The sequence below is a fragment of the Coturnix japonica genome, chromosome 1, assembly GCF_054131305.1.
Source record: "Coturnix japonica strain WE chromosome 1, WE-NBRP24, whole genome shotgun sequence".
NCBI lineage: Eukaryota > Metazoa > Chordata > Aves > Galliformes > Phasianidae > Coturnix > Coturnix japonica.
Genome location: NC_140663.1, coordinates 71,311,600 through 71,326,823, shown reverse-complemented (window position 1 = coordinate 71,326,823; position 15,224 = coordinate 71,311,600). Strand labels below are relative to the sequence as shown.

General features: G+C 49.3%; 2 protein-coding genes and 1 non-coding gene across 5 annotated transcripts; all 3 read left to right on the top strand.

Moving 5' to 3' along the window:
* Positions 1-286: 286 nt before the first annotated feature.
* On the top strand, positions 287-346 carry LOC116652803 (U7 small nuclear RNA). The gene has a single exon (XR_004306022.1). It is a non-coding gene; the product is annotated as a U7 small nuclear RNA (small nuclear RNA).
* Positions 347-375: 29 nt separating this feature from the next.
* C1H12orf57 (chromosome 1 C12orf57 homolog) lies at positions 376-1,154 on the top strand. The gene is made up of 3 exons (XM_015872674.3): positions 376-474; positions 558-734; positions 825-1,154. Exons 1-3 carry the CDS (start codon positions 420-422, stop codon positions 971-973), a joined length of 381 nt encoding a protein of 126 aa, XP_015728160.1. The 5' UTR covers positions 376-419; the 3' UTR covers positions 974-1,154.
* Positions 1,155-1,774: 620 nt separating this feature from the next.
* Positions 1,775-15,172, top strand: PTPN6 (protein tyrosine phosphatase non-receptor type 6). Of its 3 annotated transcripts, XM_015872651.3 has the most exons (16): positions 1,775-1,934; positions 2,057-2,154; positions 6,660-6,782; positions 7,100-7,294; positions 9,427-9,649; positions 10,327-10,443; positions 10,592-10,705; positions 11,078-11,174; positions 11,581-11,660; positions 11,749-11,898; positions 12,004-12,135; positions 12,378-12,532; positions 12,846-12,913; positions 13,278-13,429; positions 14,258-14,355; positions 14,478-15,172. In XM_015872651.3, the coding sequence occupies exons 2-16, from the start codon at positions 2,141-2,143 to the stop codon at positions 14,578-14,580; spliced, it is 1,821 nt and encodes a 606-aa protein (XP_015728137.2). In that variant the 5' UTR covers positions 1,775-1,934; positions 2,057-2,140; the 3' UTR covers positions 14,581-15,172. The 3 variants fall into 3 exon arrangements, 2 of the variants coding, with proteins under 2 accessions (XP_015728137.2, XP_015728146.2); XR_014937007.1 differs by lacking the exon at positions 12,846-12,913 and having other exon boundaries at positions 1,795-1,934; XM_015872660.3 differs by lacking the exons at positions 1,775-1,934; positions 2,057-2,154 and adding an exon at positions 6,029-6,392.
* The last annotated feature ends 52 nt before the right edge of the window (positions 15,173-15,224 follow it).

The window sequence follows — 15,224 nt, the reverse complement described above, 5'->3', positions numbered from 1 at the left end:
CTTGCTCGGCGGCCACGTCTATCCGTCACTCAGCCTGTCACTCAAACCCGCGGTAGGCGGGGCTTGCGCTCAGCCGCACCAATAAGAAGCCGCTGATCTGCATAAAGCCAAGAGCGGCACGGCCGGGCTGCAGTGTGTCACTACGGCGGCCCGTAGCGCGGAGCGGCTGCGGTGTGTGTGGAGGAGCCTTGTCCCGCTCGGATGGCGGCCTGGCGCTCGGGTCCCACTCGCCCTTACCTAAGGGCAGTTCTGTGCCTTGCGCCCCCCCGCGCTAGGAGGATTGAAGCAGTGATTTCAGCTCTTTTAGTATTTGTCCAGCAGGTTTCCCGCCCCGCGGGAAGCCCCACAGTGCAGTGCAATGATAGGGAGGCGCTTGGTGTGTGGGAGGTGCCTTGTGGTGCGGGGCAGCGTTAGGCCTCATGGCGGCCTCCGCACAGGCCGCACCGCCGGCCCTTAGCGCCGAGCAGGCCAAGGGTGAGCGGGGCTGTGTGTGGGCTGGGGTTGTGTGTGGGTGCTGGCTGCTGTTGTGCTTGTTGTGATGGTGTGTGTGACCGCAGTGGTGCTGGCCGAGGTGATCAAGGCCTTCGGGGCGCCTGAGAACGTGCAGCGCATGGACGAGGCCCGGGAGAACGCGTGTAACGACATGGGCAAGATGCTGCAGTTCCTGCTGCCCGTGGCCACGCAGATCCAGCAGGACGTGATCAAGGCCTACGGCTTCAGCAGCGACGGCGAAGGTGGGCGGGCCCGGCGGAATCGGGGCAGGGCTCGTTCCGCCCGGCTCCGGCTTCATTCCCTCCCTCCCTACCTCCTCCCTCCCTTCGCAGGGGTGCTGAAGTTCGCCCGGCTGATCAAATCCTACGAGTCGCAGGACCCGGAGATCGCCAGCATGTCGGGCAAGCTGAAGGCTCTGTTCCTGCCCCCCATGACGCTGCCGCCGCACGGGGCTGCCATCGGCGGGGTGGCCGCCTCGTGATACCGGTGATCCCCGGGGCTCCGTCCTGAGCCTTCCCCTGTGGCTGGGGCTGTTTGTGCTGCTGCTCAGCCGGCCACGGGAAACGGAGCGGTTAAACGAGGAAAATAACGGCGTGAGATGAACTGGCTCCTTTGTGCATGTTTCTGTTTTTGCCTGTGAATAAAAGACGTCTTGAAAGTGCCCTGGTTGAATTATGAATGGACGTAAGCTGGTGCTGCTATGCAGGTATAGGTCCTTCCTGATGCAGGGCAGATGTCTTTGCAAGAACAAGTATTTACAGATGCATTATTTGAAACGTATCAGGCGACATGTTCCCCAAAACAACATTGTCCCTGAGATGTTGTCCAGTGTTTAAATGCAGCTAAGGCAGCGCTGCTAATTCATACTCTTCCCCATACGCTCCTACAATGAGCTTCTGTGCCTGTATTCTGGTTTCCTGTCTAAATGTGTGGTCAGACTTGTTGGATATTGTTATAAGAGTGACAACATGGTGTAGCAAGGACTGGGAATGATTCACAAATGTCTCATTTTAGCCTTCTGGTATGTGTGCCTGTCGCCCATGGGGGTACTGGGATCTTTGGGAAGGATTGAGAGCCAAGAAGGGCTCCCAGCCACCACGGGCTGAGAGAACAAGCTAGAGCTGTGAGGGCTGTGTTGGGTTTTGCCTTCTGCGCCTTGGTTACAAACCAGGTAGGAATGTAGCCGGTGAGGGTGTGAGCAGAGTGGATAGGAAATAGGAAGAGCAGTCCATCCCTTCCGTTTCTACCTACCTCTGCCAGCCTGGCCTTTCCCCACCCCTTTACTTATTTATTAACTACAACCCAGGAAGTGTTTTGCAAATGGTGCAAACCAAGCCCTCTGCCTGGGGCCTGCTTTTTGCCTAGCCTGGAGCTACCACCTTTACTCTGCCCAGAAACAAACAGAGCTCAGTCAGGATCCTGCCTGCGTGGATCAGACACGGGTGAGTCACGGGACACAGGACAGACCCATCAGCCACTCCTTCCTGCCATGATCACCCAGCCATGGCAGCGGAGCTCAAGTCCACCCCTGCTGCTTCCAACCTTGCTTTATTTCCTCCTGTAGGACCCCCTGGTTTAGGGGTGTTGTACTTCCTCCAACAGCTGCTGTTCATACCCCAGCAGTGGGGATCTGCGTGTCAAGATCCCGATGCCATCCTGTGGGTGAGTGCTCTGTGTGTTAGATAAGGCAAGAAAACAGAGTTGGGAGGGAGGGCGTGTGTGTGTAACAAAGACACTGGTAGTAGGAATTGGGCACACATGGGAAAGATATGCCTTAGGCAAGGTGCTGGAGGACTAGTGCTTTGGTGTTATTGCTGTTACCATTGCTCCTCCTTGCTTGGATAATGAGCAAGTAGTTTGTGATGCCCAACCCACTGCCATTATCCTGCAAGCTGTGGAGATGCAGCATTTCAAAATGGTTTTGGACAGAGGGTTGGCCTTTTGAATCCGAGCTATTTTCGATTGCTACAGTTTTATTTCTCCTTTCTGGAAGAGCAGGGCATGCGGTCTTTACCATCAGTATAAATGGATGTTCTGTTGCAGTCTTTACCATCAGTATAAATGGGTGTTCTGTTTTGAGGACTGCAATGGTATGGAGTAAAGAAATGCAATTTGCACTAGCCTGAATAGAACCTCCTGGTCAGATGGTCACACAACCTTAGAGAGCATCTACTTTGGCAGGTTATAGGGTGATGGTCCATATGCCCATTCCCTAGGACCAGATGGCCTTCACTGCTATGTACTTCTGGGCAGAACCGTAAGTCTGCCTGTCGCAGTGCTGAGAATTAGAAATGGCAATTAACTGGTTTTAGAAAGTTATTCAGGATAATAGGATGGAAGCTGACTCAACGATTGCAGGAGGACTTTATGATAGTGGAATAACAGGCAGTTGATCAGGAGCTGAAATTCAATATAGGCATATGTAAAATGATGTTCTTAGGATCATAGAATGGTTTGGGTTGGAAGGGATCTTGTTGTAGTCCTCTCTGTTGTGACTCCATCATCTCTAAACCCCCCAGTCCCCATTTTAGATAGTCTCAGACTGCTGTTAAATTCCTTAGCAAGTGTCTTTTCTCCAGACTGAACAAACCTAGCTCTCATTTTCTGTGGTGAACCCAAGCTCCTCATTGTCCTGATGGCCCAGTTTCTCAGTGTCCTTTTTAACAGCAGTTCAGTGCCTTTTAAGTACTGTTAACTGTTTAAGAATATCATCGAGAGCTCTGTTCTGAGGTGGGATATGTATATATGACAAGGAGTGTGGGATGGTATGGATATCTAGGGCAATAGGGGCCCATGGTGTCTTGGAACTTCACCTCTGAACAGCTGTGGAATCCTGAACAACAGCACATCCTGGTGGTTGTTGGGATTCTAGAGAGACACAAGTCACTGCAGTGTGCTGAGGCCTGGCCAAAGCCTACTGAGCCTTTGTCAGTACTATTCAGCACACTTGAGGGTGAGAAAATACCTCCGAATCTGATGACAGTGCGATGAATGGTCCCTGCAACTCCTCCAACTCCTGTGACAGACCCTGTGACTGCTCCAACTCCTGATGTTACTCCAAGCACTGTGACAGGCCCTAGGATTGCTCCAGTCTTTGTGATGGACCCTGCGGTTGCTCTAACCCTTCTGATGGGCCCTGTGGTTGCCCCAGACTCTTACGAAAGGCCCTGTGGTCACTCCGATCCCTGTGACAAGCCCTGTAGCTCATTCACAGAACCAACCAGTGCCAGCATCAGTTATCCCTATACACAAGAGTTAAAAATGGCTGCAGAAAACAGCCAGCTTATTTAGCGAGGAGAGAAACTCCTGCTTAGACAGAAGGAGGTGAAGATGAAGCAGATGAAGCAGAGCCATAACAAGAATGAGAGGAGCAGGGGGAGAGAACTCATAAAGGAGGCGTAACATCTGACCCCTAACCTTGTGTGAGCTGCAAGATATGCAAAAAGATTTCAGCCTCCAGCCAGCTGGAGGAAAGGGACAATCCATTTTATTGGACTATGTGGACTTGAAGGCCTGGCACATTAGTACCACGGGAGTGTAAGTCTCTAGTGGACACCAGTGCACAGAGTACTGTAATGCCATCAAGTCATAAAGGGGCAGAACCCACCTGTATTTCTGGAGGGACAGAGGGATCCCTTTTCATACTGTTTCTCACATTATCCTGTATCTGGACAAAATGTCTTCTATAGAGCTAGACAAAACCATAATGTGATGGGTGAGCAATTGGGTGCTGCCTCACTTTGATCATTGTGTTCAGTTTTGGGTGCCACAGTATAGAAAGGACTTAAAACTATTAGAGAGTGTCCAAAGGAAGGCTTACTAAAATGGTGGAGGCTCTAGAGGGGAAGATACATGAGAAATGGCTGAAGTCCCTGGGTTTTTTAAGCCAAGAGAAGAGGAGACTGAGGGAAGACCTCATCGTGGCCTACAGCTCCTCATGAGGATCTCCTCTCTCTGATGACAAGTGATAGAACCTGAGGGAATGGCATGAAGCTGCAAAAGTAAAGGTTCTGGATGGATATCAGGAAAAGGTTCTTCAGTGGAGGGTGATTGGGCCCCAAAACAGACTCTCCTGGGGAAGTGATCACAGTCCTGAGTTTGCTGGGGCTTAAGAAGCATCTGGATGATGCTTTTAGACATATGGTCTTGTGTGGAGTCAGGAGTTGGACTCCATGATCCTTATGGGTCCTTTCCAACTTGAGCTATTGTACTATTTGCTATGTATACACTACCTGAGTGTGAAAAGCAACATGACTTGCTCACTGATGGGTCCTATTGTATTGTGGGAAAGCATTAGAGGTAGAAGGCTGCTATATAGAGTCCTACATGATGAGTTGCAGAAGCTACTGAAGTTGCATTGAGGCAATTTGCAGAAGTGAAGGCCATCCAATGAGCTTTAAATATTACTGAAGAAAGAAGTGGCCAGTGCTGCACTGACTCCTGGGTGATGACAAATGCAACAACCACCAAGTGACTGGAAATATACCCATGTCCTGTGCCACTGTGTGAAACCATCTAGAGTTGGTTTTCCCTTCATGGCATCTGGTATAATGCTGTGTTTTGGTTCTAGGAGTATAACACCTCTGGTAACACACCAGTGCTTTTAGTTGGTAGTATATTCGTTGTATAACATTTCCTTCATTGAGTCTCTGTGCCTTTAAAGTTTCCCTCTTTTAATATCAGTTTTAAGTCAGTGCAGCTGGATTCCTGCAGCTTACCACATCCCATCTTATCGTCTGTGTGTGAAACTGGAAGTGTTTTAAAAGAAGCTGGGTTTTTTTGTTGCCTGATCTGTCTTTCTAGCAATGAAGTTTAGTTTCCCCATTTGTGTCTCCTGTACTTCCCTCTGCTGTTAGTTTCTGTATGTCTTGGCCATTGTGAGCAGCCTGTTCAGTTCTTTGCAAGATTTCATGGTCGTGGTATGTAGAGAAGTCTGCAACTGCTGCTGTGTGAAATGAACAAATCTCTTGCTGTTCCTGCTGCCGACATCACACATCTCAGCTACCCTGTGTGGTAGCTGTGCTTAGAGTGCTGGCCTATGCCTCTTAAATTCTGCACACCTGGCTTTACTTGGATTCCCCCTTTGGCTGCTTAGAGCACATGGGATGTTTACCTGCCTAGTGGGGTGGTGGAGGTTTCAGCTGCATGGCTGAGAGGAGCCCTGCAGAGCCAGGTGCATTGCACCATGCAGGTGGTCATGATTTGTAGGCTGCTTTATTGCTGAATGTGTACCAGCATGTGCTGCCCATTTTGTCCTTGCAGATGTGTGGGTGACCCTAAGGGAGCTGTGGTCACCTTAGTACCACTGCAAGGACTTTGGTGTGGGGAGCAGTTGTGTTTCTTACCGACCTCACGGGAAAGAAGGAGAACAGAGGTCTTGCAGAACTGAAATCTGTGACCACAGCTGGGTCCCTAAAAGCACTTATAGAGCCAAACCTGATGTGGAAAAAAAAAAAGAGAAAAAAAAGCAAGGGCCTGAGAATAACAAGGGGCTGGGGAGGAAAGACACAAAAGGAGAAGCAGAAGTGTGTGCAAAGCAGCTTGGGGCTGAGGAGCTGATGGTTCAGAGCGCTTCCTGTTCCTGGAGCCGCGTGCGCTCAGCTGCGCACCAGGCTGCTCCTGCCCCTGCACTACAGCAGCGCACAGAGAGCCAGGAGATCAAGGCACATATCCAGAAACAGAGTGATGGAGAGGCACTGAATGGGCTGACGGTAGACTGCAGGAGGGATACATGGCCAGCTCCCAAGAGAAGCAGAAACAACTTAGTACCGGTTGCTCCATCGCTCATCTCCAACTTCCCTTTTCTCACCAGCGCAAAGTGACTTTTCCTCTGTATTTTTTGAGTTGCTTTGGTGATAGCCACTTGACCTCCCCTTCTTTTTTCCCTTCACAATGGTGAGGTAAGAGGGTCTGACAAGTGTGTGTGCGTGTGTGTGTGTGTGTAGGCAGGGGAACAAGCTCAGAGGGGATCACACTGATAGCTGTATCTCAGCTGTAATCCTTTATAGGCTTGGGAAGGTGGTGGGTACAAAGGGTGCTTGTGCTGTTGCTGGCTGTCATCTGCATAGGTCTACCTAAGGAAGATGACTGGAAGCCATTCTTCACTGTACAACAGTGGTGCCTGGCATTTTATGTTTACTTGTTTCTGTTTTCATCTCCTTTTGTAGGTGGTTTCATCGTGACCTGAGTGGGCTGGAAGCTGAAGCCTTACTGAAGGGACGAGGTGTCCATGGGAGCTTTCTAGCCAGACCCAGTCGAAAGAATCAAGGGGATTTTTCCCTCTCAGTTAGGTAGGTAACTTGGACCTCAACTGCTGTCTTTCCAAGGTTACATATGCAAAATGCTTAGGTCCTCGCTTGTCCTACAGTCTCTCCTTCAACCTGTCCTTATTCCTCTGACTTCTATCCAAGCTGTAAAAGGACCTGAGCTGTCCAGACCCTTCTAGACTCTGCCTTAACTTTCCTCAAGAGCTTCTTCTTCCAGCCATCTCCTTCCACTGGGATGGTTTGCTGCAGTTCCATGTTAGGAGGTGATGCAGGAAGGGGCTCCACATTTTCTGGTTTTTATTCAGCCATCTCACCAGTCTACTCTGTGCCTTGTCCCTCAGGGTTGGTGATCAGGTAACCCACATCCGTATCCAGAACACTGGGGATTTCTATGACCTATATGGAGGAGAGAAATTTGCTACGCTTTCAGAACTGGTGGAGTACTACACGCAGCAGCAGGGCTCACTGCAAGACAAAGATGGAACCATCATTGACTTGCGATATCCGCTCAACTGTTCTGATCCCACTACAGAGAGGTATGGAGAAAACCAAGCATTGGTATGGCTGTGGTGATGTTTCATGCCCTTCTCTCTTCCTTGCCCACATCTCTAGAGAGAACCTTGCAAAATGCATCTCCTGGCTCCCGCATCCTCCTGTGTTTCTGCAGAGACACCATCCTCAGCAGTAGCTGGATGTAACTTGACAGCAGAGCAGACTTGATGGGGATCTATTCATACTTCCAGTTTCTTGTCGCCTTTGTGATTTCTGTACTGTTCATAAAAAGCAGGGGTTGTGGCATTAGTTATGTATCCTCAGTGGTACGTGGGGGTGACTTGGTGTGTGGGAGCCCTCAGCCTTGCCCCAGACCTGCTCATTTGGTCCTGGCTGACTCATGTGGCTGAGTGGGGCCCACATTCACCTGCTATTCCCAGCCTGCTGAGTCTCCTTCCTGTCCCCACTTTGCATACCTCTCTGACACAAAGTTCCTAAACCAAATCAGGTGGTTTTGCCCTTGCATCAAGTGTTCAGGCTTGCTGATGCAGCTTGGGGAGTGTCATATTGTGCTCTGGGATGGGGACACACTGCTTCCTGGGGTGCAGACAGGTCCTCCTCGTGCACCTGGGAACAGGGAACTGCAATACTGGCTGAGAAGCAGCTAGGTACACCCTAGGTTGCCCCTGTGTCCCGGCTGTCCGCTCCACTCAAGGCCGTTGGGCTGTGGCCCTACAGCTTCCTCCCTTCCTCCTGCGGTTGGAAACTTCTCCCCCCAGCTCTTACGAAAGCTCCTCTCACTCTCTCCCCAAGTGATTTTCCATCACGTGGGTTTGAAGAGCTGGGCTGTGTTGGGGGAGGGAAGGGGGGAACAGGGCACATTAACTCCTTCCTTCCTGTGGAGGAATGGCCCACAGACCCCTTTCTTGATCAAGAGGGCGGTCAGCTGTTCCCCAGGGCAGATGTTGGCTGGACACTTACTTGGGAAGAGCGTCAGAAATTAATAACTGCCATGCAATGGAAGTCCCGAGCTACTTCTTGCGGAGAATGGGGTGAAGATCAATAGAAATGAAAGCTCGCCCCAGCTAGCTTAGGTATGGTAACTGACTGCAACATCTTGCTCTCAAAAGGATCCTTAGGTGATGTGTAGAGGAATGTGTTGTGCTGAGCAGAGCAGGGGTGAACGAATGCCCTGTTTCTGTGACTGTGGCATAGGCTCCTGAACTATTTTAAGGCTTGGGGATAGTGGAGGAGCTGTAGCAATTCAAAGTCCATCATTAATACTACTGCTGCTCCAGACCTCCATCACTCATTACTCAGTCGGCAGCAAACCTGCTGCTATGGATCTGCCCACACTCAGCATCTGCCTGGCCTTGACTGCAGTGTGTGCAGTGATGTGTGGAGCATATCTGGTGCTTATTGCAGTACCTGAAGTGAGCAGAGCAGGAAGAGGCATTGCAATTCAGCCTGATGCAAGAACTACCTGCTTTTGAAATGCTGCTCACCGGGGAGATGGCCAAAATGGAGGTGGCTGCAGTTGCTGGGTGCTCTGTGGAACAGGATAGAGCTGGCCCAGACACAGATGGGCCTGTTTGAGCCAGACCATCCTTGCTGGAGAAGGGCACGATCTGCTCTCTGATACCAAATTGGGAAGCACTCAGCACACAGGCATAGGGGCTGTGGTAGCCCCTGGGCTCAGGTATATCCAGATCCAGCAGAGCTACACAAGCAAGGTGGTACTGGAAGGAGTGGGATGATTCAGAACATCTCACGGCATCTCAACTTAGTACAGTTTGCATGTCTCCCTACTTGGCAGCTCAGTAATGTCCTCAGCACCTTCTGGAATGGTAAGCATTGCTTACCTGTGTTGTTGTGTCCAACACAGCTGGATCACATTTGGTGATTTCCCACTGTACCTTCAGCTTCTTGATCCCTTCTAGCTCCACTCAACCCTTGCCCTTTCCTTTTCTTGGCAGCTTTCTAACTGCTGTGTCACCTAATTTTCCCAAGATCTTACTTCTCCGTTGGTATCCCTCCCTTCCTCCTTCCTCTATTTCTCCCCTCATCTTTCTTCATCCCCCTTTTCCTCCTTCCCCAGTGTTGCTGTCTGGCACTGAGCAGCTCACGAGCATCCACTTACTCGCATCTCCACCTCTTCTGCCCTTCTTTATTTCAGGTGGTACCATGGGCATCTGTCAGGTGCTGCAGCTGAATCACTTCTCCAGGCCAAAGCCACCCCATGGACCTTCTTGGTGCGGGAGAGCCTCAGCAAACCTGGGGATTTTGTCTTGTCCGTCCTGACTGACCAACCTAAACCTGGGTCTGATGCTCCACCACCTGGAGCAAGCAGTGCCTCTGGGGCCCGGCTCAAAGTCACCCACATCAAGATCATGTGTGAGGTGAGCGGGTGGAAGAGCAAAAGGAGGAGGGAGTAGATGTTTCTACCTGTCATCTCTGCTATCTCCTCAAAAGCCCTGTCATCTTGATGAGCACTGTTTATGAATTTGGATCAAAGTGCTGTCACCTCGCAGGTTCCTTATGTTCTCTTGTAGAACTGGGTGACCATTGGCAGTGCTGGGTGCTCAGACGTTGAAGGAAACAGGATGAGGTGTGTCTGAGAACTCCAGCACAGGGAGTCGAATGAAAGAGATAGGAGGATTCACAATCTCATTTACTCTCAACTCATGTTGAGTTTATCAAAAGACTTAAAAGCTCTTGGCAGAGATGGAGGTATTGGCAAGGTCTCCAGACTTAGTCTGGAGGATGTTGCACCTCTCTGTAACAAGCTCTTCTCTCTTTCATTTGAAGCTATGCACGAAATGGAGGGAGATTTCAAGGACAAAGAGCAATAGGCCTTAAATGAGAATTGAAGGCAGTATTTCCTCCAGGCTTCCATCCACTAAGGAATCAGCCCACCATGAACTCAGTGCTGTCAAGCTGCCACTTGGTGACTCTATTCTAGATGGCACAAAGTGATTCCTATGACTTTGAACCTCAGATTCCTCTTTCTTCCTGAGCACTACCAGCTTTGCATGCAGGAACGTTATGGGATGTAACGTGTTGTTTCTCCATTTAGAATGGACGTTATACAGTTGGAGGCGCTGAGAAGTTTGACAGCTTGGCAGATCTTGTGGAACACTTCAAGAAGACGGGGATTGAAGAGGTGTCTGGCTCTTTTGTATACCTGAAGCAGGTAAATTCTGTTTCCTCTATTTCTCAAGGATCCTTTGGAGGGATTCGCTGTTTGTTTGTTCTCTTGCTCCTTGTTGTCCACAAAGGAGACTTTGATCTTTAGTAGCATCTTTCTCTCATGCCAACCCGCTGTATTTTCCCATCCACAGCCCTACTATGCTACAAGAGTCAATGCTGCTGACATTGAGAATAGAGTGCATGAACTCAACAAGAAGAGTTTATCTGAGGAAACATCAAAGGCTGGATTCTGGGAGGAATTTGATGTAAGAAGCAGCGTGGGGATATTACTCTGGCTTTTTGGGGAGCTCCTGTGCACCATTTAACTATCCATCACCGATTTCTCAGGCAGTCTTGCAACTCAATGTCAGTTTGTCTCTGAAATGAGTCTGTTTAGATCTCAGGAGTAAGCATTATCTTTAAGTGAACCCAGTGAGGTAGAAATGTACTTTTTCATGGATAGAACTAGTCACTGAAGCAGTAAGAGCATGAACTTTGGACTTTTCAAGGCTAGGTTAACTTTTTACCTCTCTATTCCTCGACAAGCATGCCCACATACCCCTAGAGATACCACTGTTCCTCTGAGTGACCACCTACGCCGTCACTGTCATCTTGCCATAACTTTCTCTTCCTTTCAGAGCCTGCAAAAACAGGAAGCCAAACAACTATTTGACCGTCACGAGGGCCAGAGACCTGAAAACAAGAGCAAGAATCGATACAAGAACATCTTGCCTTGTGAGTCTATCTCCTCCACTGTAAAAAGAGCAAAGAGATGGAGACAGGCAATGAAGAGGTGTCCAAGTCACCTCTGGCCCTGCCTCAGCCTGTTCTGTCCTCCAGAATGGATTATGAAGTCTGCAGCATAGGGGATTTAAAAGGTGATAAAAGGTCACAGCCTTTACATGCTCTTGAAGGAGGAAAGGAGGGAGGAAAGCGTCAGACTAGCTAATGGGACAGTCTGTCATGGGAGAACTGGAAGCACACATTAAAATCGCTCTGACCCCAGAGAAGGAGAGGTTAAAATCAGGAGCACGCTGCATACACTGGGTAACATGAATGAGGTGGCAGGAGTCAGTGAGAGAGATTTGTGTGGCTGGGCACAGGGTGTCTCACTGCTCTTTATTCTTGACTGCACCCCTAGTTGATCACTCTAGAGTCATCCTCCGAGGAAGGGACCCAAACATCCCCGGATCTGACTATATCAACGCCAACTACGTAAAGGTGAGATTACTGAAAGATGGCCGTATGTCCAAAGTGGGAGAGCGGAGCGGCAGTTCCTGCAGCATTCCTCATCTTTCCCTTTCCACAGAACAATCTGATCAGTCCGGATGAGTGCTCCAAGACCTACATCGCTAGTCAGGGTTGTCTGGATACCACCGTCAATGACTTCTGGCAAATGGTGTGGCAGGAGAACACACATATTATTGTTATGACCACACGGGAAGTAGAAAAAGGACGGGTAAGAAGGTGTCTTCGAACTGCCCTTTTTTCCCTTTCAGTCATAGCTGTTTTCTTTCTCTCTCCTGCCTTCTGCCTGTCTCCACTTTACCTCTTGTCCACGCAGAATAAATGTGTGCCCTACTGGCCAGAGGCAGGAAGCACAAAAGAATATGGTCCCTACCTTGTGGAGAACGTTGGGGAGCACGACGCATTGGAATACAAACTCCGGCATCTCTGTTTGTGTCCAATAAATAACGTGAGTGTGCCCGGTCGGGGACTGTTCTGGGTCTAACAAGTCACTATATGTTTAAGGCTGGGAACTACTGTGTGCTGTGGTTGCATTGTTCCACCTGCTTTGGGCTCAACCTCTGATGAAATCACCAAGGAGCGCTCCAAGAGTGCTCTTAAGCCTTTGGCTAAAGACCCAGCTTTCCCTGGGTCGGTGGCCAGGGATAGGACTGGGCTGCAGTTTTACCAGTTTGCTGTTTTTATTGTCAGAGCGAGGCTGTACGTGAGATCTGGCAGTACCAGTACCTGAGCTGGCCTGACCATGGTGTCCCCAGTGAGCCAGGAGGAGTGCTGAGCTTCCTGGATCAAATAAACCAGAAGCAGGAGAGCATTCCACATGCGGGGCCTATTCTGGTTCATTGCAGGTTGGTACAAATGCTGAGGTTTAAATCATTCTCTTTCTCTTCCATAAGGCAAGTTGTAAAGTCTTTGTCCTGCTGCACTAGCTGTTCCTTAGGACTTGAACTCACTGACAATTCTTACTCCTTTTTAATGTCCCCAAACCAAACTCCGCTGCCTGTTGAATCCTTGATTATTCTGTGGCAGTGATGAACAGCTGCTACAAGTGCTGCATCCTTCCTAGAAGCAGCTGCAGACTGTTCCAGGATCATGGTGGCTGGGTGGATGTAGGTTTAACCGTACAGGCAGCTCTGATCTCTGCTTGTCCTCTCCCTGCAGTGCTGGGATTGGCCGCACTGGGACTATCATCGTCATTGATATGATAGTGGAAACAATCTCCACCAAGGGTAAGAGGACATCATTGTGTCTTGAAGTAAACTGGCCCACCCAGCAGGGCTTAATGCCAGCAGCAAAAGGTCTCAATGGAGGAGAGCCTGCCACAGCCCTGACAAAGTTGTGCTGTCCTTCTTCTATGTCAGCTCCTGATTCTCTGAACTGTACCCATTTAGCCTGGCTTTTGGCTTCCCTGAGCCTGAGCTCTTCCTCCAGGGCCAGGCTTGGAAGACCCTGAGCAGGAAGAAGGGATGGGAGGTCCCTGCAGGGGTGAAGGGAGGTGAAAACAACTTGAATGTGTTCCACTCATTTTTGGAAGAGAATTGGGAGAAGGGAATCAGCAAATGTATCAAAAGCTTTTCTGGTCCCCCTTGGTAGGGCTGGACTGTGACATCGACATCCAGAAGACCATCCAGATGGTGAGGGCCCAACGCTCAGGGATGGTGCAGACAGAAGCCCAGTACAAGTTCATCTACATGGCCATCTGCCAGTTCATAGAGACAACAAAGAAAAAGCTGGAGGTTATCCAGGTGAGAAAATGGGCTCTCCAGATAGGAGAACTGAGGCCTTGTGTAATGTTGGCCCTGAGCACAAGTGCTCTATTTCCTAAACGTTAAGCGAGCTTTGGGACCTACATAGACTATGATGATGAACCAAGATTTGAGACTTCTCCCCAAACCTTTACAATTCAGGGGACAATAGCAGCAGCTCAAGTACTCTTCTGAACCGCTAATCAGTAGTAAGTTTTAATGCAACTGTTTCAACTACATCCTATGTAGCGTGGTTTAGTTACAAGCTGAAACTAAGACAAGCAAAGATTTTGTTCTCTCCCTTTGTCTTCCCCATCCTGGTTTTGTAGTAGTCTCCATAGCCTCTGTTTAAAGGGTTTTCTCTTAGAATCATAGAATCACCAAGGTTGGAAAAGACCTAAAAGATCATCCAGTCCAACTGTTCACCTATTACCAATAAGTCCCACTAAACCATATCCCTCTATACAACATCCAATGTTCCTTGATCCTTACTTGCTGATACTAGCATCCTTTCTCTTAGTAACCTCTGATAACATTCACTACCTGCTGCTGTTTAATACTGTTTACCCAGCACATAACAGGGAGGTTTGTCAGTGCCTCCAGAAATGCGTTGCCCCTCTGGTCCCTTCTGTACAAGGATACACTCGTATTCCCTGCTGCTCACCTGTGGGCAGTGCACAGAGCCTGTGGACTTTAACAATCCACCAACCTCTACTGAGATCCTAGTGTGATACCTGCATGATTAAACAGCCCCAGTACTTTCATTATGCCTCCTCTCATGCTTCTCCCAGACCCCATTCATCTCAGCTTGAGTTTTCTCTCCCATAGTCTCAGAAAGGCAAGCAAAATGAATCAGAGTATGGGAACATCTCCTACCCACCTGCAGTGAAGAACATGCATGCCAAGGTCTCACGAAAATCCTCCAAGTAAGTGCTGGTGTAAGCCCGAGTCTAACCCGTGCTTGCTTCTGGCAGTGCCCTTTCTACCTGCTGGCTTGGCTAAGCTTTTCCTTCTGCTCACTTTCTCCTGTTTCTTCCTGGTCTTGCAGGCAGAAAGAGACAATTTATGAAAACCTGGGTAAAAAGGAGGAGAAGGTACGGAAACAGCTGTCCTCGGAGAAGAAGCTGAAGGGCTCACTAAAGAAGAAATAAGCACAGTTTGCAGGCAGCCCCCAAAGGGGGCTTTAAACACGGAGTGCAGGATGGGAGCTTGCATCCATGTCTCACATTCCTTTCTCTTGGACTGGAAGGCGTTCCCCACTTCTCCCATGCCATCTTTCAGAGCTCTGAAGCAGGCTGCTTTCTAGCTTGCTGACCGACTTCAGCATCCCTTGCCTGTACAAGCCTGAGACAACTCCTGCTGCCCTTCATTAATTAACAGGAAAAAGCACAGCTTACCTTGATCCTCGTGCACTGGCACCCAAACTCCCTGCTGCTCCAGCAGTTCCTCTTCTTGAGGAGTTGAGGAGGAGATGTAGTTCCTGTAAAGCTCTATCTGCTCCATTGAGTTTAGCCTGTTTAGCGTTCCCTGAAACCTCTTAAAATCTGGCATTTCTGGCCTATTTCAGCTTAGCCCCTCTGTAATTCAACAGGGAACTTCCTCTTTTCTTTATCCTGGCCTTCTTTACAATCATTTCTTTTCCATCCTACAATTGAATGCTGTAAATATGACAGACTTTGGTGTGACAGCTGTTTTATCTTCTGTTTGTAAATAAAGGTGTACTTGTTTGAATGCTGACCCAAACCTTTTGCAGTGCTTGCAATCAAATAAAAGCTCGGCTCCCCCTTCCCCTGTA